Here is a 21845-nt window from a genome sequence, read left to right as displayed (position 1 = left end):
CCAGTGGAAACGAGTGCATCTGAGGCACTTTCTCTGGGCCGGGGCTGTGGTTTTCTTTGTTTATCTCCCCAGGAGTTTGGGTAAATAAGTGCTCACAATGCCCTCGGAGGAGCCTGTGAACATACCATATGGAATTTGGAGGGGAAAAAAAAGGAAAAAGTTTCTTAACCTCTTTGAGGGGAGATGGGCGGGAGAACTGGCCACTGGCGGAGCTCCAGGTCCGGCCAGGTTTCCTCCACGGAGGAGAGCGGCGTCTCCGGCTGCGAGTGCGTCCCCTCAGCGCGGGCTCCTGGCCCCGGAGGGCCCGCGGCCTGTCTGCTCGGCCCGCTCCTCCGGCTCCCTCTGCTCGGGTCCCCGGGGCCCAGGCTCGGAGGCAGGACGTCAGCAGCCCAGCCAGGGGACCGGGAGGAGGAGGAGGAGCAGAGCCCGGAGAGGACGGGGCTGCCTTCCCGGCCAGCACTGCTGAGGCCTGCAGACGGAGACAGGACACCGTGCTGTAAACGGAGGACCCAGCCCGGGGGGCAGCAGCAGAACTCCAAAGGTCAAAGCAGTGTCGGCGTTTCTGAACAGCAACTGGCCACGTCCCATGAATGACGTCCACAGGATCAGCGCCATTGCTCTTTTACACATTTAAATCTTTAACTTCTGCCGTTTGTACTCAAAACGTCATCTCTTTTAATCCAATCTCAGAAATCCGGAAACGTTTTATTCCTTCAACCAAAGCGAAAAACTCGTCTTACAGCCTAACACCACTGAGCTATACAATGGGCTTCAAATGACATGTTAAGGGATCACATCCACACACATCTTTCCGTGATCACGTTATGATGTGCTGGGAAACTCCTGCCTTGGATGCTGCTAACACATGTCAAAATGGCTGTGCTTAAAAGGAAGAACAGAAAACAGAGGCAGAACTGTGAAGTGTAATGATCAAGCTATGGATTCTCTGAAGAATTAGAGAATTACTGTATAACCTCATAAGCATCAGAGTTTTGTTACAGATGCAAATGCATTTTTAATTAGCATACATGCATAAAGAAATTTAAAAGAATAGCTACGGTATGATCTATTGCAGTCCATATCAGGTGGTGTTCATAATTTAATCAATACACTGTTTTATCATTCGAGGAAGTAAATCTGTTCCACGTTCCACTGAGTGTAATTTAGGAAGCAAAGGTGGGAAACCTTCACTTGTTTCATTTAAAAAAATGAAGGAAAACCAAAGAGTAAGAAGACCTATCAAAATAAACTTTGGTCTGGAGCAAGAAGCTGTATCCTTCAGGTGCTTCTGTGATTAAATTACCGGACTGTGGGGGTGAGGGGTGTGGTGTTGTACCAGAAAGTGCAGAGCTTCTCCCGCTGCTAAGCGAGGTGCTGCGGCTGAACAGACTGGAGGCCGGCCTGCTGAAGCTGGACAGTGAGCCCCCAGCGTCCGACAGGGTGGGAGACATGACGTCCCTCGTGGGGCCCACATCGCCAGGTGAGGGGTGGACATCAGCAGGGTCAGGACCGTTCCAGATGATCTCCTGTTCTTTCGTCTTCTCTTCCTGTTCTTCTTCCAGAGCCCTGGCATCCGCCTCAGGTGTCCCTCCACTCTGGCAGGCTCCTGCTGGCTCCTGAACGTGTGCAGGGCTGCTACCACAGTCTTCCTCCGACGAGGCTGGGCTAGGAGCAGGAGACCTGGGCTGCTTGTCCGGTACTTGGATGGGAATACGCTGTGCTGTCTTCTGGGTTTGGTGCAGGCCTCTTTTAGGATTGAGCACTTAAGACAAAACAAGATTATGAATTCCATACACTGCCATGCAATTTACCAAAGAATCTGTGAATACAATGTTCTCTTTAAGAGCTCCAAAGAGGTATCAGATACACTGTATCCTGAATTTGGTCCTAAGTTTTTAAGGTGATCACAAAAGTAAAAGGTAACGCAATTTCTCAGCAAACCATAACGAATTAATGCGTTTTGTTTTATTGCTGTCATTCATTATGCCCAGCTCTTCAAACTGTAAAAGCAAATAGATCTTCCATCTGTCAACAGCAAACACAATTTTTAAAAGTAGCTCAGGTGGGGGAGCTGCGTCAGCAGGCGTAGACTGCAAAGGAACAAGTAAAGGTTTATTCCCTGCTGAAAAGAGAAGAAAGGAAACACAACGTTTCGGCTGCGGAGCCTTCTTCATAATCTCTTTAATCCCTGCAACCTCTTCTCTGAATGCCCCTTTCTTTCATTAAAGCACCGCACCATGTATGCGCTTTAGATAAACCTCGACATTGATCAATTATGTTGGTGACCATTGTCTTGCTATCAGACAATATTCCTGAAGATCCGAAAGCTTCAAAGAAAGCCCTACCGCCATGGTGCCAACACATCTTCCACTCCAAACTGTTTACATGCATTTTTCTTCTCCGTGTGCTGTCAGCGGTGGGTGCGACATTGTGTGAAGTGAGGCTGTGTGGGTCAGAAGCGTTTTCTGCCAGGCACAGCAGTGGAGCTCTGGGCAGGACCCGGGCCATGCATCTTCCATGTCAGAGCCATCAATGGCACATGACGTCTCCTGGTGACCAATCAGAGGAGCTCTGACACCCTACCAGGGGGGTATATTGGCACGCTGAGCTCTTTAATGACAGGCATTGTTCAAGACGCACAAAGAAAGGGCTTGAATAATTAACATGAGGTCCTGTGTGGAGGTCATCAATATGCCACATTCATCATAATTTAAGACTCAAAAGGAAAATCCGACACACTTTGCTGGGGCTTGCCTGTGACATGTCCCAGTTCACTGGGTTTTAAAGTGAAGGTTTCCTGTTTTACTAGACTATCCAGGCATCTCTCAATTCAACAGTAAACTTAAGGTCTTAATAAAGTACTTGGCCAATTTTGAGGTTGCAACAGATTGCAGTAAATATAAACGTTGGAGTAATACACTAATGTTTAAATGAAGTCCTTGCTGGTAGTTAATGAGAGCAAATTTATCCAAAAGACATTAAAAGATAATCATTTTTTATCAGAAAAGTGGTTGGGAATGGTGGGATACTTTATATTCACAAGAATATAAATGTATTTTTATTTCTTTTACTGTATCTATCTAAAGACAGTAGCTTCTATTCTAAATATATATGGTTAAAAAAACTCTGTAACTTTCCTGAAAAGTGCTTCCTCGTTCAATTTTTTCCCCGTTTTAAAACAGTGCTAGAGCAAAGATCCACTTCACAAGAACTGATTGCTTCTTAAACTAAACAAGGAATGCAAGCCAATTTACATCTGAGTGAATTCATTCAATCTTACATCCAAGCTGATTCAATTTTTAGTTTTAATTGCACTGTCACAGATATAATTTATGTAAAACATAGGGAAGTATAAGTTCTTTTGATTTACTGCGGTGTCTGTTATTACGCCTGATTACGGCCATTGTCATAGGAGATTCAGAGTTGCTATTTATTAATTTAGTGCAGCTGACAAATGTCTCGTGTAATCTATGTCTGCCCTGACTCGCAAGTCTGAAGTGTCCTGAAAAAGAAGTGTGAGCAGGTGAGGACGGTCCTTGCAAAGCAAAAAGGACTGTGAACCTTTCATCTTCAAACCCATGGATTCGTGAGGTTCACTTTGAGTCAAACAAATAAACGGAATGAAGCAAAAATCATTTTAAAAGACCAGATGGATTAAGAGGTATTAATGGTTTCCTAATGTGTAGGATTTCTTCCTTCTGTACATAAGTACTGTATCTATACTGTTTATAGTATATTTTAAATATTGTCCTAAAAGCTGCAGGTCCCAGGTAAATTGTGCTGCCAGCACAGTAATAAAGATGTTCGGAGGCTCCGGGGTTTTTTCCGAGAGTCTCCGCAATGAGGCACAGACACAGCGGTTTGTATCATGAGCCTGAGAGGACACTGGAGCTCATACTAGAAAATATGAAGGAAAACTGCACTGGGTGTATAAGTCCGCTTTCACATTCCATTTTGAATTTGTTAAACACGTACAACTTTTCATTCATCTGTGTTTGCAGAGTACACACTCAACAGATCCACGTGTAACAGTCTTTTTTGGGATGTCATTTCTCTTAACTTTGATTATGCATTTTAATAGGTCTAGAGGAATCTATTGATGTAGTAATTTAATATTGTTATAATTACTAAAAAAAGAACACTGCTTTATTGTCTTTTCCAGGCATGGTATCTCTTTTTCCACAACACAAATCACTCCTGAAGAACAGCAGCAGTAGCAACGACAACAACAAGTTAACTAACGTTCAGTCAGACAAGCAGTGTGAGGAAAAAAGCACATCAGTGTGAGCCAGTGGTAGGGGTGGAGTTCAGTAATCTGACGGCTGTGTTATTAGTCACCTGCAGGTTAAACAGAAAGCAATCACACTGACAATGAAAGATACCCAGTGATAACGATAATGACACTGACTGGGGGTTCGGGTTCAGGGTTAGAGGACTGGGTTCTTAACAGGCTCAAGTGTTCAGCTGTCAGTTCCATTGTCACGTCACCGAGATCTGCACATTTCCCTGTGTTAGGGGCACAGAAATGGCATAAACCGCTAACACTGGCCTTTTCACTTCTTTTATATGCCTCGTGCAAATCCTTTATTTTTGTCCAATACCGTGGAATGACACCCCTTAAACTTTCAGTTTAATTTGGATTCACTTCCTCGACTTTCATTTTCCGTTTTGTAGTCCCTCCATTACAAATCGCGTGTGAAATAAGTTCATTTACCACAGTTCTGCACTTTTCATGACTGGAACCTTCTGTCTTCAGTGGTATGTAGGCATCATTATTATTAATGGGGTAAGAGAGCCCCTGTGCACAGCCTGTGCTTTTGCTGTCCTTATCAAACTTCTGTTCTGAGCTGCTCTGGCTTCTCCTTTTCAGAACTTTCTCGTTCTCTGTTTCCCACCTTCCTAAAAGAAACCTCCGGCTTCAATCACCAAACTATCCCACTGAGCTGACTGTGTCTGCAAAGACAACCTCACACAGTGAGAAGACATTCTTAGTGTCCACGGGATACATCGTTCCACGGTCTTAGCCTTCTTTTCACACTTCAAAAATGGAAGGCCTTTTTTTATCGCCCGCGAGAGCACATCTGTTTTAAAATATCGGTCAAAGATCTTCCAAAGCCGTACCGGTGAAAACGCTCAAATCGGGCATCAAAGAGAAACTTCCGAGAGAATCCCAGCTCCTGAAATTAAAGCCTGCTTACTTTGCTCCTGCTGGATCTACCCGACTGAGGCCTCATTGTGCTCATCAATACAGTACGAGGGAAGACAGAGAAAGTCCTCAAAGCAGGACTGACTCTGATTTCTATAGCAATGTGACCAGTCACCAGGAGAGCCCTGATACCAGACTAATGAAAAGACCCCTGTCTGTCTCCTAACTAGCCACCAGTGGCTCTCCGATGCAGAAAAAGCAGAGGATCAGTGGATATAACCCCCCCCCCCCCACCCTGCCACCATCACCAGCACCAACACCGAGCGCCCCCTCACTCAACCCTCCCACAGTGCCTGCCACCCACCCGTCCGAAATCCCTTTCATCTCCGGCCCTGATCCCTTCGATAAATAAAAACGGCAGCCAGAATATTTTTGCCCGGGAGAGGGGAGAGAAAGGGCACAGGGAAATCCTCCCTGGACAATCCCTGCTTGTTATACCCCGGTACCATGTGACCAAAGTCATTCTGGAGAATAAAGAGCAGAAGCTGGGTACCAGATTTATGCAATGATCTTTTCACAATTCCCAGACTTATCCCATCTGTTATTCAAGGGGCCGCTTGAATGGCGTGTGTCAGCGGCGCTGTAGCTGTGTAAACTGCCCTAAGAAACCGCTGAGCCCTTTTCCGCTTTTACAAGGGGGTGGGCTGATTGTTGCTGAGCCGGCCGCCATATGGTTGAATAATTAGTAGTAGACCCCAGTGCAGAGAAATGCTCTCCCGCTCACTGCCGCGCCTTCGAATATGTATGTTAATGGTGAGCAGGTGACAAATGCCTGTGCATTAAAAACAGCTCGAGTTCCGAGACTACAGAGCGCCCGTCCGCCGCGACCCTTTCAGACTCGTACTCGCAGGCGCAGCAGCAGAAGATCCAGGTCGTCTTGATGGCTGTTGCTGTGTGAGCTCCCACCTTGAAGAAAACTGCCGACGGAGAGTTGTGTGCAAAGCAGCCGTTGAAGCGAAACAAACGACTTTGAACTGAATGACGACTGTTATCATTCAGTTCGTGTCTGCTTCAAACTAAGACTTCAGGCAACAAACAAAGCACTAGATTGTCAGGAAATGATTTGGAAACTCTGGCCAATGCATTTTTAAATAAATACACATTTGGGGTCAGACTTATTATTGCATGTTCAGGATGGAAGATATTGAGATATTACCGAGATTTTGTACAAAAAAGCATGGACTTTGTGCTGCAAATACAAACACTCAAGCATGTTGCAGATTTAGCCAATGTCTTGCTAATATTCTGCAATTTATAGGTTAATAGAAACCAGACATACCAAGTATTGAGACTCAGGGGGACTTCAAAAATTAACTATACAAGAAGTGGGGTGTAAAATACATTTTTCAGAGTATTTTACTTATAATCCCCAGGTTAATCAGGTAGTATGCAATTAAAAACCAAGAACAGACTGAACTGTAATTTACCTTTTCATTTTTGATACATACTGAATACAACTATTATTTGGAGAGATTTATCACTTTCAGATGTGTTTTCTGTAGACAAAACATTGCTTTTTGTCATTTTAGAAGAAAGGCACTTGACACAATATAAATTTGTGATTTTTGGAACAGCAAAGTTTTCTCTTTCGACAGTTTGCATTCAGTGTTCTCATTTCTGAATTGCAGCAGTCTCTGAATGAGAAGAGAGCATCTAGCAGTTACTCACAAATCCAAGCACCTTATCCCTTCCAAATCCAAGCATGGCCAGCAGACCTAATCAAGCAGTTCCTCTCAGTGACCCTGAAGATCGGCAGTTTGATACTTTTTTGACTTGGAACGTGGAATTTTGATCACTTTTTGTCTCAGCTGCATCAGGAGCAGCTGGTGGTGATTCAGGAATGCTACAGGGACGTTTTCATTTCAGATGATCTCTAAATTAATTAATTAATGGAGCAAATGGCCTGCTTCCATGGTTTCACGAGGAATGACAGCAGCCGAAGTCTGTTTATTGTGCGTGTGGAAACTTGGCGGGGGGCTGACCTCCCGGCTATAGGATGGGGAGTCCAGGACACGCCTGCCAGGCGAGAAGGTGACCAGGGGGCAGCGGCAGGGGTGGAGACGGGGTGGAGGAAAGATGAAAAAATGAGCGAGGGAGAGGAGAGGGTGACGTGAGGTATGTATGAGAACTGAGGCCGTTACGTCAGGATTAGGTGGGAGTTGTGTCAGCTGAGCTTAATTAGTTCAACTGCCTTTATCCCTCCCGAACTTTCATTAGAACTCCATCACAGTGCTGTGTTTGTACATTGATGATTTAAGAGTGGCCCATGGGCTTTTTTCTAGAACCAGCGCTGGCTTCTCCTGCAATCGCTCCTCTAAGTGTTTATTTTGTTTCTTGGACACATAACTCTTGGGTCTCCTTACTCACCTGGTACGATAGCTTAGAAACAATTCAAACACATGTCTGCGTACCTAGGGTTGAAGATCCAGTAAAGACGGTTCAGTAATCCCTTGGTTTTAGTAGACTAATAGGGGGAAGGGACTTTTTTTCTACATATTGTTAACACTTTAGTTTTTTTTTCTAATTGACTCTTTTTTAAGAAACATCCCTACAGCACAGGAAACATTAACAACAACTTGTGTAGTGCAGGCTGCAAAGGAACAAGTAAAGCTTTACTCCACAGCTCAAGTGCTGTCTTTCTTTTCTCCCCTTTTCAGTGAGGAATAAACCTTCACTTGTTCATTTAGTCTTTGTTTTCTTCTATTTCACTACATTTCTGAAATGAAACCAGGCCCGCTGTCCAGACCAGTTACTGCTTTACCAGATGTTGCCTAGACTTTATGGAGGGGCAAGTCCACTATTTCGAATTTTTACAGGTTAAATTCCCCTTTAGCAAATCTAGTCCATTGAATCAAAAGTCCTTTTAAGTGACATCCATTAACCTGAGTGTTGAGGGCAATAATAGAAATATGTAGTGCGGCTGAAACGATTCTGGTGGTCTCCGGTAACCACAGGTCCCCCGGGGCTGTACCTGGGCATGTCCTCAGTGTGGAGAGGGTGGGTCTCCGGCCGGTCACAGGGGGGCGAGCCAGAGGTTTGGGGGTGGTGCCGAGAAGCTGGGGAGGTCGCAGAGAGCCCGGAGAGGCCTTCATGTGAGCCAGGAAGCGTGGACAGGGTCTGAAAGGGCAGCTGCTGGATGCCTTGTGCTGGAACAGAGGGGACAGGACCGGAGAGCGTCGGATGAGATTATCGTCACGGCGAGGGTCCGAAGAGGAGAACAGGAAACAGGAAATGATTCTCCTTCAAACCACGGAATAATGGAGGCACCGAAGAGATCTGGGAAAGGAGGCTTTAAGAAAGGCGCAATGCAACATACAGTATACTGTATGTGTGACCTGAATATTTGTGTTTTTTATTGCCTGAGTCACATCTGTCCAAACCCTTATGATTCAAAAACAAATATATCTGAATCCCGTATGCTTTTCTCAAAACTTCTCTCTCACAGCCACGCGCAAGCACGCAGCTTTAGGAAACCCTACCTTGATTTCCATAGCGAGGGGCAGGGTTTCAGCTGAAAAGATATCTGGCGTAGCAATGAAAAAAAACTCTAAAGTACCCTGCAGATCAGATTACACTGATTCAACTGAGTAGCTCTTTTTTTAATTGGCAGAATTTTAATTTGAAGGAAACTTCAAAATAATTTGCTTGTACGCAAAGGGCAGACATGGCTTCATCTATCAGCCTTAAACCATCACCATCACCCAATAACCTTTGCCCCACATTGTTATTAGTTTTCATCTCGTACTCATGGGATGACCACCAGCCACTTCAGAAGAGAGGGTTTTGCTCAGATTGTTCAGAATGTTGAATCTCATCACACTTTCACGCTGGTAGAGTTCTGTGTGTACAGCCCACAAGCACAGCACTGATTGAATGTCAAGTACTGTGCTCTTATTCTGGGCTGCGCTGAAATTTTCTGCTGGGTCGATTAAGTGGACAATTAACAATATCCCAAAGGAGCCTGTACAGTATTATGTAAAAGTATGTAAGGGGTGTCCACAACGAATTCTTTTCTCAAAAAACATTTTGTTGTTTTAATTTTAACGTAACATATTATTTCTTTGGTGCAAGCTGCTTTTTTTACAACCCAGACATGTTACTGCCTCTTACTGTGATCTTTCAAGGCAAGGCATTTCTGCACAGCGTGCCATGTGCCTTTTGACTCCAAAAGTCTATTTAATTTTACTGTTAATAAGAGCAGAACGTCCTCGCAGAAAGCTGCCAACCTAAGACAGAAATGGGAAGACGGCATTACAGTACTGGGATCTTCAGCTCCGAGCTCTAGGACTTGAAGGATAGAAAGAAAATGCTATAAACTCGGCAGAATCAAATTCCATTCATAACAGTCGCTGTTCTTCAATTATGGCTCCCCCTTGTGGACATCATTCGAAAGTGCGTCTTGTGAATTACCTGTGACGCTGTGGTCCTTTTAAAGGCGCTTAATGCCGGCGTTGTCAGAACTGCAGAAATGGGGAACACAGCTGAAAGGGGAGAGAATTGCACCAAACGACATTCTGAGTGTGGCTCTGTTCCTGTGCCAAGCCTCTAACTTTGCACCGCACATAGAAGCACATTCTTTAAAATGCACATACAGTTGTTATGTAGTCAAATAACTAAACTATGGATGTTAAGGTTGTGCAGTGGTTAGCCTTGCTACCGCAAAGTGCTGTGGGCCTGGGTTCAATTCCGGACCTGGGGTGCTGTCTGCGTGGAGTTCGTATGTTCTCCTCCAGTTTCCATGGGCTTGGGTTTCCTCTCAAAGGCCAAAGATCTGCTGGTAAATTCACTGGCTGATGAGAGAACTGGCCCTGGTGTGAGTGTGCACTGGTCTGTGTCTGTGTGTGCCCTGCCATGGACTGGCGTCCTGTCCAGGGTGTATCCTGCCTTGCACCCTTTGCAAGCTGGGATAGGGTCCGGCTCCCCAGCGACCCTGTACAGGAGGAGGCAGTTAGAAAATGGATGGATTGATAAAAAATGTGTATTCTGCACTACTCTCATCTCTGTTTCAACAAATACTGGAAATTCTGATTCCTACATCCTATTGTGCAGCAGAGAATCTATATATATATAAAAAGTATATGTATTCCAATAAGAATATTTTATTTCCTAGTAAGTTGTCACCATTTTAAGGTCCAAAATTGAAATACAAAATTGTATAATCCCGTATGGCATAAAACCTAGGTTTAACACTACATTCAGAAAATTTCCAAATGCGATTAACTTAGGAAGAACTTGGTTGTATATTTGTTTACTAAACAAAATAGTAACCATCATATAATCATAGCAGTTTAGTTATTATTAACTGTAGAAGTTGAAGTCATACCTCTGTTGAAATGTATTACTGTCATTATTCGTTGTTTCAGGAATTGAGGAATGATTTCCAAAGGATCTGTGAACTGGAATTAATCAAATGAAGAGCTGTAATCTGAAGTTCACACAAACTGATTTCCCTGCTCAGGCTGCTCCTTGTTTCTACAACAGCAGAACAGACTTTCTCTGGAACATCCTGTTTTGGGAGTTGGAGTCCTGCAGTTTCTTCTTCCACTATGAACTCGTCCTTTTTTTTGGAAGTCACCAGAGATGCTCATAACCACATTAGACTGTCCACAGCAGACCTCTCGGCTGGTTTCAAACCCTGTTTTTCAGCAGGAAGGAAGCACAAGCCAGCTCAATTACATTTGACATTGATTTCTGGTACATCCGAGTTATGGCTATTCACACTGCTTTTAACCGGCAAGGCATATTTTAATCGAAGGGCGTCCTTTTTTCTTTCAACAAATGCCAAATCTCTGAGTCTCTCCTGAGGAAGTGATAGACAACATGATCCAAAACTCACTGCCGACTACCCTCTTCATATCTAGCTGTGCTGGGCAGATTATCTTGCTCCCTATGAACTGCCTATCAAGAAGAAAAGCAAACTGAAACACTGTGTTCCAGCGCCATGCCTGTTCCAGCGTTTCGTCTACAGCCCACAGCCATGTCAGTGAAGCCGGCACTCGGTCTTCTTTAAAGGAATGGTTGCCTGAGGGCATTGGGGCAATTAGATACACAGAACCAAACTGGTCCAATGGGTTGAATGGCCTATTCTTGTGTGTAACCCTTCTTATTGTTATCTTCCACAGAATGACAGACAGACAGCTAGACAGACAGACAGATAGACAGATAGATAGATGGATAGATACTGTAGATGGATGGATGGATGGACAGATACTTTATTGATCCCGTGAGGGAAATTGCAGTACAACAGCAGCCTAGCACAGTCAACACAGCACAGTGTAACGAAATGATACAATAATACACATTACACTACAGTAAGTACAGTCCATCTGACAATGTAATATCCTTTCTGAATACATCTCACTTCAAAGGAAAGTAAATAGCACAAGAACAATCTATCTTTCCAAGAGGAAAGAAAATCTCAGTAGGCTAAAGAAATCTAATGTTCTCATCTCGTTTGGGACACAGCATTTAATCTGGCTCCCTGGGGCACAGCTTCCTCAACAAGAGCTGGTCATTTGTAAGAGACATGCATGCCCACTTTAAAGGAATACCAGTGTAAATTGCAGAATGCTGTCAGGGTTTTGTAAGTGAAGGACCTCATAGTCCAGTAGAACAGCTTGCCATTGACTTCAACTAGAAATTAAAGACAAAAGAGCTTATAGATTCCACTGTTAGTAAACCACGGGATAGGCTCATATTCTACCAGCCGGGAGTCATCTTTTTTTATCCAACATCCTAACATGTTTATTGGGGTCGTTGCTGGCTTTTATTAATTAGTCGCAATTACCATTTGTTCCAAGGATATAGTGATTGATGATTTCAGTGGAACTATACACCCAGCTGGAAGTGCTCATCGGGATCGGTTTGGGCCACCCATGCTCCAGAGAGGACCTAGAGCACCATGCATGCAGGTGCCAACAACCACCTCCAATACTTCTTTCACTTCCGTTCAGAGTAGCAACGCAAGGACAGCCGTCACCCTGAAGCACAGGAACAGTTACTAACAAGAGCAGGCCAGCTGGGCCCATCCTGAGCGTTCACTAGTTAGAGATGAACTGATGTCAGGACCCAGCTGTTTCCTGAAAGAAGCCAGGGTATCGGCTTCCACCACATGGCTGGGCGGTTTGTTCCACACTCCCACGCGAACATGGGTCATTCGTCTGGTGTTACAAGGAGTTACCAACTGAGGCCGGAGTCCCTCTCATTCTGTAGCTTCCCTCTAACATGCCATGCGTGGAGCATGCCTGTGGCCAGGCTCAGGTATATAGCAACGGGACAAGTCAAGTGAAAGTCTGAAGAGGAAGATGTGATTTCAAACAGCACCAATGGGGCAGTGAATGTTACTGCGGGGCTGACGCTGACAGAGCTCTGGGAAAATGGCACCGCTGCGCTGCCGCTCGGTAACTGCTCTCTCGACACATGTCCCACTCATGAGGTGGAGATTTCTTCTGTCGCGTGATTCTATGATTTTATAGCAGGAATGGACTCTACACACTAATTCTCCCTGCCACACACAACAATACACCTCTTTTAGCAGCAATGAAACACACAGGCACGCTTAGACACACAAACACTCACAGACCCATGGACTCACAAATACACGAATGGACACACACAAATGCATGCACACACGCGCACACACACAGACACACTCACACATGCACAGACACACTTACACGTGCATGCACACACACACAGATGCGCTGCTCTCAGGGTGCACGTCTTCGAGTCCCTGCAGCTGGGAGTCACTAATGCAAACTCTCCTTTCTGAGTCTCCATGTCCTTTGGTTGCACTGCTCAATGGAAAGTATGCATTTTTCCTCTGCTGCTTGTTTAACCCAGAGATGAAAAAAACAGTATTTAATGCACTAGACACGTGTGTTGGGAATCCTTTTCAAACAAAGTCCAGTTAGCAATAAAATATGCCAGGACAGTAAATATTGATTTTCGTGATTGATCGCCTAGCACACGCCACTCAGTCGGCTCTGTGTCTGCCCACATGCCGAAGCCAAAGTGCTTTTCTGTCAGGAAATAATTTAGCAGAACTTCTGTTGGTCCTGCCTGACATTTAAAGAACGACATTTAAACGTAATAAATACTTCTCTAAGCCCCACGCACAAGCACTTCTAACGTTAATCCGTTTGTCTTTGTCTCTGAACTTCTCTGTTGACTATTTTTTTTCAACAAGTAAAGCTAACCCTGGGATTTAGTTAACTATCTCATTTTAAATATATATATTTTTTACTCAAGAAAGAGTAGCAAAAATGTCTGAAAATGTCCCTTTGGAAGACACATGAAGCCTACTTCAACCACTCTGTTCGGTCGTCTTATAATAAAACCTTCTCCAAAAATGACAGAGTTAGAGTATCTAATGTTCAGATAACTTATTGATGCAAATACTCCCTTCTGGAACTACTAGGTCATTTACAGTATAATTAAACTGCAGAGTGCTGAGAAAAACTTTGTGAAACCAATAAAAGTTTGATAAACTAATACAATTATGGGAAGTACAATTTCTTACCATGAAACTCAGATTTAAGCAGAACTGATATTTTCATAAATAACTACTAGGGTAAATACTCAGAAATTCAATGTTACCTGAGAGGCAATGGTGTATAAAGTAGAAAAAAAATAAGAATCAGGGTCCTGTGTGTTTAATAAGTGAACCCTTCGTTTACTTAGCACAATTACTTAGCACAATTAAGAAGGTAATAAGAACCAGGTGGTTAAACAATTGGGTACCAGGCAAACAAACCTTGTGCTGTATAATGGTCAGAAATGTTCAAACAGGTCATATCATAATCAGAGAGAGACTGGAAAAAAGTGACTTTCAGGCATATCTAAACAACCTAGAGGGTTCGCAAACGTTTTCTTGGCACCAGAACTCATTTTAGCCATTCGTGTAAACCAAACGGCCTATGGTTACGATTCAGATTGTTCTCTTTAGCTTGGGACCATGCACAATCACACAGTCACACTGCAAATCAACGAGCTCGTAGCTCAAAGACTTTGAGGAATCTTAAAAGCAAAAAATAAAGAACTTATCTCAAGCTGTTTCTCATTAGAAGATAAACAGCAATCACCTGCCAGTGTGAAATCTGTCTTTTCTCACTCCTGCCTCCCTGAAACTTTAACATTCCATCCCTTATACCCCTGAACCCCAAAACTACACTGTAACCTTGCACTGGGGTGGGAGCCCCTCGGTTCTGACGCGCACAGAGATCACCACAGAAATAATTTCATTTCAAAAGGCAGCTGGATGTGAACTCCTGACATATGGAATAGCAAGCTCAAGGAAGCCATGCGTTCCCAACCTAGAAAAGGCAATAGTACAGTGCTATTTAACCCTCTGAGGTCATGAAGAACATTATTCAGTATTTTTTAGAGAAGACACATCTTTCCACTAGTTTTTAATTGTGGTTTTGTTTGTTTCTTCGGATGTTGGTGTGAAAAGATCAGCTCTGCTTATGCTTGGTGCATATAGTGCAATATCAAACAACTTTATCAATTAAACACTTTGTTTAAAAATCTTGCAATAGGCATGTACCATTCCTTTTTTGGGTGCATATTATCGCAAAAACGGACCTAAATGAAATAGGTTCAATCCAAACCAGTGGGTTTAGGGGCTTTGCAAATAGACATTACCTCATTAAGCCCCAAATCTAGATCATGAAATAAGACAATACACTTTTTCCCCAAGAGTAACATACAGTACAGTATCCTCACGTCTTCATTATGTTTCCAAACAGAAAGGAAGCTGAACAAACTGTGTCTGTGATGCACTATACCTGACACAGTTGGCGTTTCAGCCCCGGAGTCACTCTTTGTTTTATCTAATTTGCCCACAGTAGCATTTCAATCAGGTTCAATTAAGGAATGGTGGCAGAATTTTAGTAGTCACATGGCACTTTGGCCTTTTTGATATTTTTCAGGAAAAGGATGAAGTCATGGCTTCAGCCCACATAAGCCTTATATTACAAGGTCTACGAAATAGAATTATTTTTTGCCGTTAATTAGGAGCTAACATAGATGCAAAATTGTTGAAATGAATATAGGAAGTCTATTAGATGACTCTCCAGATGGCTTCTAGAAAGAAAAGAGAGTTCTGCTACATAATAGCACAGACACTAAATGAGCTATCTTATCTGGAGACAAAAAGCTGAAAATGTCTCTAAGATGAATAGAAGTTATTTAGAATTTCTTTGCCTTCATAAAAAGTTAATTCTTTAGAACTCTGACAACTAAAAAAGCCAGGCTTAGCTTTAACAAGGTTAAACCCTCTGGAGGACTGACCATGAAAAAACAGATTTTTAAATAATTCAGATTTGTGTTTCTGCTCATTCTAATTAAGTTTAATATTGGGAAGCTCAGACAGTGGGGAGCATTGTTGAGGCCCCACGGATTTAAGGAAGAAAATCTGATTATCAGCTCGTGTCAGAAGCCAGCCTGTAATGCAGCTTAGCATTCAGTCGAACTTTCTCCTTTCGCTGGGAGATAATTACTCCTCTTTTCAGCTCCAGCACACATGCATCTGTACTGCTAGTCTTTGTAAACAGCAAAACGCGAGAACTGAACTTTCAGAAAGGGCTCCTGGATTAGAGACATCTGGGTGGGTAAACACTTCTAATCATTTAAAATATTAAAAATAAGTGAATATGTGTATCTGGAGGTGCCTTTTCATTACAGCTTTTCCCCCACCTTTTTATGAAACAGGATAGAGCACTTTGCTTCATGGAGACATGTGGTGTTTTAACTTTACAGTAAAAAGGAATTTGTCCATAACAGGGGAAAAACTCGAACACGGGTTCAGTTTTGCATAATTTGTGCATTTTCCAGAGAGAGCTAAAATACACATTAGCCACATTTGTGTGTTAAGTCTTGTGTATGGTCAAAAAATAATTAAAATACTTGAAAAGACGCCTTTCAAAAGTTTTTTTCTGTTATATCCTTTGTGTGATTTGGAGATACTTCTGACAATTTTAAGTAAAAAAGTGTTATGTTTTTTAAGATATCTAGCAAGTGGTGTTGTTTCGCACAGGTTCGGGAGCAGGACAAATTGAAATCTTGCATTTCCACTAATTTACACATAGAGTAAATACTCTCCTGTCCACAGCTCTGAGTGCAGTCTTTTCTCACTCTGCATGTCAGACTCATCGGAGATGTCTCTTGCACTCTGTGCTGCTGGACTTTACCTTTGTCGGTCCAGCATTTCATTATCTCCTCATGATCTGTGATCCAATCGCCATTCACCTCCTCCATGCTTCCTTCACGAAAAAATGTCTTTTCAACCTCACATTCTCCACGGAAAACATCCGTGATGTCTGTTCTTCTCTCCTTCTCCTGATGTAGTTACCCTTCACCTGAACTCCGGAAAAACCACAGCCCCAAGCTTGTCTTTGCTGTTTCGTCTCTCCCCTTTTCTCTAAATTATCTAATCAATCCTCATTTTTTTACTTTCTTCTCTTTTATTCACTGACAACTGTCAGCACTGGTCAGGCCTCTCTGTTTGCAACCCTCGCCAGCCCTGATGCCCATGGCCCAGTCACAAACCCAGGCTCCCACAGTGATGGTGTTCCTCCCCTTTCCCCCCTCTTCTGCCGGTGTCCAAATGGTGCAGTGTTGGCCCTGTACTCTCTCCTCCCTCTTCTTAAGCTTCCACCCACAAATGTAGTTGACATTACTTCTTCTCTGGGGGTTCCACTTGGAATCTGTCCTCATCCATTCGTTTCTAGAAAACGTCAGTAAGTAATAACTCGCTGCCAGTTTATAAAGTTCACCCACAGCTACCCTTCCAGATCACGGCACTGATCTTGCGCTGCTGATCTTGAGAGTTCAAACAAGCCTGGTTCTACCAGCTACAGCTTGCTACAACATCTTTAATGGGCTTCCCTCTGAAACATTGCTCCAAACCAACTTGATCAAAAAAAAATTAAAGTGCGTCAGCAGGCGCAGGCTGCAAAGGAACAGGTAAAGATTTATTCCCTGCTTAAAGGAAAAGAAAAGAGATGCCATGAAGAAGACTCCACCGTTGAAACGTTGTGTCTCTTTCTTTTCCTTTCAACATGGAATAAACCTGGTGAGTTATAGCCGAACAATAAAGTACATTATTCCTTTATACAGTATGCATTATAGGCCCATTTCATTGTAATTAGAGCTTCACCAAAGTATTATATAATATTTCTGAACATCCATCATATGAAAGAAACTTCCAAGTGTTTATGAAAGCCCAAAACTAAAGTTATTTTGAGCACCATAATTATGGTGTGAAATACTCAATATTACATAAACGATATTTATAATTTTACATGCAGTCTCGTCCAGAATTATAAGCACCCTTGATAAATAAGTGCAAAAAAGGCTGCATAAAATGAATAATATATTATGAGTTATAATGCAATTTTCAAATAATTACATTATTTTTACATAATTAATGAAGACAATAGCCATATCACCCTGCAGCTCTCAACTGGCAGCCCACTGGAGCTCAGCAGGTGTGAGCCTGGTCAGTACCTGGGTGGGAGACCTCCCGGGAAAGTTAAGGTTGCTGCTGGAAGAGGTGTTAGTGGGACCAGTGGGAGGTGCCCACCCTGTGGTCTGTGTGGGTCCTAATGCCCCAGTATAGCGGGACCCTATACTGTAGTTGGTGCCGTCTCTTGGATGAGACGTTAAACCGAGGTCCTGACTCTCAGTGGTCATTAAAGATCCCCGGGTATTTCTCGAGAAGAGTAGGGAGTTATCCGGGTGTCTGGGCCAAATTTCCCCCCTCGGCCTTTACCGTGGCCTCCACATTGTCCCCATGTATGCTTGGCTTGCACTTGCCCTGCGATGGACCGGCGCCCTGTCCAGGATGTACCCTGCCTTGCGCTCGTTGCTAGCCAGGTGGGCTCCAGCATCCCGCAACACTGTATGGTATAAAGCGGTTTGGCAAATGACATGACATCATTACTAATTCAATGGAATCAATCAAAATAACATATTTCTCAAGTGATTAAATTCCAAAACAATTCTGCAATTATTGGCAGCCTGATCATTCAAGGATAACAGTACTGAACCTTTTTCCGTGATGCTATATGAGAGATTAGGGGGACTTTTATACAGTACCATTCCTCCATGCGGAATATTTCCAGGTCCTTGATGTCCTTCTGTGTGTGCTTATGGACTGCCCTCTGCCCACAAAATATTGATTTCGTAGTTAAATCTGCCATTACTTTGTTGTTCCTCATCATTGTGCACGATAGCAAGGTACACTTGAGTTCTCCAGCAGGCAAGTTGACCACTTTTCCAGTGGTTTTAAACTTTTTAGTTATTTCCCCTAATAGTGATTAATGACATATGTAGTTTTTTTGTAAGATTGACTGATTTATGAAGGTCAAAAACCATTAGTCTCTTTTCATTTGAGAGCTCTTCGCTTTTCCCCTTTTCCCCATGGTGACGGAACTATATTCTGCATGCGTGTTACCTCATTTTGATACCCCAGTGAAACAGAAAGCTATGGAAGGCCACAGTATAGTTCTTTCAGACTGAGATGAATATAAAAAATTAAAATGTTGAGGCAGTAGTAATTTGGCAATAATTTGAAACCTATCCTTTTGAGAAATAAGATAAATACACGTTAAAAAAAAGTTTTTCTCTGAGCAGTCATGTTAGACTACAAGAAAACAGTTTTTTCCATAATTTTGGCCATAAAATATAACTCATTACCTGTGTTGCTAATTTGATACACCCAATTTGCTCATCAAATGTGCCAATAAGCTAGGAGGTGACTGTATCTATTCTTTTTATTTGAAGATTGCAGTCCTTTAAGAAACAGCAGTTCTAGAAATTAGAAACAACAGTGTTAAAGGGAATGCAATTTTTTCACTCAACAAACACAGTACATTGTATTCACTCAATATTGTGCTTATTTTACATATTAATGTCACCCTTTTTCAACTGAAAATAATGGTCCCTTGCATCTCTGACACAATTCCTATTGCCTTAGGCTGTGACCCATGACCTCATGTAGGCCATTTATAGAGAAACTTAGCAAGTGCTGTTTCAAGAGACGAAAGGTAAACCTTTCAAAAATATGTATAGGCAAGGTACTGCCACAATTTTGGTTTGATAATTGCACACACACAAGATGTAATAGATGCAATGGGGAGCTCCATAATGAAACCCTCACTCTGTTTTCAGCCATAACTTTCTGAAACAGTGATGCTCCCAAAGATTTCCTGCTGCGTTACAGACACCAGTCCGCCCAGTGCACCGTATAAACCTCAGGACTAGAGGGAGATGCAGCATGGCTATCCGAACAGGAAAAGCCATTTCTAAAAATGTCTTTTGTCTTTCTGACAGGATGGCTGAAGCAGTTGAAGCAGTGGAAGAAGCAGTTGAATGAGGCACAGCTGCTCTGAATGATAAAGTTTCGCTCAGGGGGAGTTAAATTCCACGTGAGGGAAAAGGAGCTGGTGGGAATGGCTCTGGATGTGATTGGTCACTCCTCTAGACTAATTGGGAGGCTTATAAGAGCAGCCACAGTTTGAGTTTTAATTATTTCTTGTCTCAACATTATGAGCTAGAAGGGCTATCTTAGATTGTGTGATTAAGTTGCAAACTTCAAACCAGATGCAGCTGTTTCAGGGATACACATTTTTATTAAAGACTGGGGTCCTGTGGCCAAACAGGTTCAGCTGGAAGAGCTAGGAATGGGGAAAAAGTAATGGTTGCCTATCATGATCTGGTTCCCAGGGAAGAGCGAGATGGAAGAGCTGCAGTAGTGCTTGTGATTAGTGTATAAATGGAGAACTGAGCGTTGGGGATTGAGTTTGACACTGTGGAGCTTCTTTTAGTTAAAATGTCTAATCTAATCTCAGAAATGGCATGGAAAAACTGTAAAATTCTTGTGTGCCAATTGACTGAGCTGGAGGCAAACTATAGTGACTTGTGTGGACAGAACCAAGAAGATCATCTGAGAAGCAGAGGAGTGTGCAGGCTTCCCCGACTGGAACTGAGGGGTTCGGAGTAGTGAGATACTGGCAGTCTCATGATTAAGTGATCACGCTCACACATTTTCGACATGGGCTTCACACTATAGCATGGTACTGGTATCTTAAAAAAAGATGTTTCTCAACACCCTGTTTATCAATTCCTCCCTTTTTTTCTTCCACCCGAAAAACAACCTTAAGACTTTGCTTTGTCCCTTGCTGGAAAGAAATCCCCAATTAGATATTGCTTCAGTAACAGATCTTTATATTTCACCCCACAGTCCTCAGACATTTCTGTGTTCTTAAGAGAGTATAATAATAATTAATCCTTACACTTCTATAGCGCTTTTCTGCACACTCCACTCAAAGCGCTTTACAGGTCATGGGGATCCCCTCCACCCCCACCAGTGTGCAGCCCCACCTGGATGATGCGCCAGTACACTCCCCACACACCAGCTCTCAGTGGGGAGGAGAGCAGAGTGAGGAAGCCAGTTCAGAGAGGGGGATTATTAGGAGGCCATGATTGGTAAGGGCCAATGGGAAATTTGCAGGCGTAACACCCCTTGATTTTTGATAACCACAAAGAATCAGGACCATGGTTTTACGTCTCATCAGTGGGCTGCCAGCTACTGTATGAGTTGCAGGGTGATATAGCTGCTGAGGTTACCTTCCATCTAGTTCATCTAGTTCATTTTCATAATAGTTAATGGATATGGAAATGTCATCAAGACCTTGGCCAGACACACATCAGCCTTCAGGATACTGTACACTAGAGAGAAGCAAAGAGCTCTCCAGTTCACAGAAAGTGAAGCAAATGCAAAGGCTAAACTGTGTTATAAGGAGAAATAAATACATGACTATTATACTAACTTAACCTAAGAAACAACAACAACGTGGCTTGAAGGCATGAACATAAGAGCATGAGAATGGAAGAGTCAATTCAGCCCCTCTAGTAGTCAGAAGTTCATTAGTTCATGGGCTGGTCGGTGGGTCGGTGGCTCTGTGGCTCAGGAGCTGCGCCTGTGGCTGGGAGGTTGCTGGTTCATATCTTGCGGCTGGCAGAGGAATCCTACTCCATTGGGCCCCTGAGCAAGGCCCTTAACCCCAACTGCTCCAGGGGTGCCATATAAATGGCTGACCCTGCGCTCTGACCCCCAGCTTCTCTCCCTGTCTGTGTGTCTCATGGAGAGCAAGCTGGGGTCTGCGAAAAGATGAATTCCTAATGCAAGAAATTGCATATGGCCAATAAAGTCATCTTATCTTTATCTTATTTATTTGAGGATCTCATCCAGCCCTTTCTTGAAAAAAACAGGTATCATCTTAGAATATCACAGCCATATGGGTAAAGGAGTGCCTCCCCATCTCTGTTTTAATTTCATGTCCCCGCAATATCTTCTCTGTTCGAGACCAAGAAGATTGAGTTCCTGTGTTTTTCTGCGACTTCTGGAACTTTAATTTAAAGCTCAATCTGTAGATCACACATCACTGAACTGTACACATATATAAAACAGTAAAAATAACTGCAACATAACTGCTGCATTAATTTCAGGGCTGTGAAATCCCTCGCAAATGCGGTATTAATGTCAAATTGCACAAAGCCCATTTACAATTACCATTAATATTCAGTGTGTTCGCTCTAATGGTGCTAAATGACAGTTTCCTTCCTCTCAGCT

General features: G+C 43.1%; 1 protein-coding gene across 1 annotated transcript in view; it reads right to left on the bottom strand.

Annotated features, from left to right (window-relative positions):
* LOC148829978 (uncharacterized) overlaps positions 1-21845 on the bottom strand; it is a 131489-nt gene that overhangs the window by 65678 nt on the left and 43966 nt on the right. The window contains exons 4-6 of the mRNA XM_088922685.1: positions 8178-8352; positions 1304-1762; positions 170-469 (exon numbers count right to left, since the gene is read on the bottom strand). Coding sequence (XP_088778811.1) covers positions 170-469; positions 1304-1762; positions 8178-8352 — 934 coding nt within the window. The remainder of the gene's footprint in view (positions 1-169; positions 470-1303; positions 1763-8177; positions 8353-21845) is intronic.

The sequence above is a fragment of the Atractosteus spatula genome, chromosome 8, assembly GCF_055471065.1.
Source record: "Atractosteus spatula isolate fAtrSpa1 chromosome 8, fAtrSpa1.hap1, whole genome shotgun sequence".
In the NCBI taxonomy this organism is placed as follows: Eukaryota; Metazoa; Chordata; class Actinopteri; order Semionotiformes; family Lepisosteidae; genus Atractosteus; species Atractosteus spatula.
The sequence above is the reverse complement of the archived record's forward strand: the minus strand, read 5'-3'. Positions and strand labels throughout refer to the sequence as shown.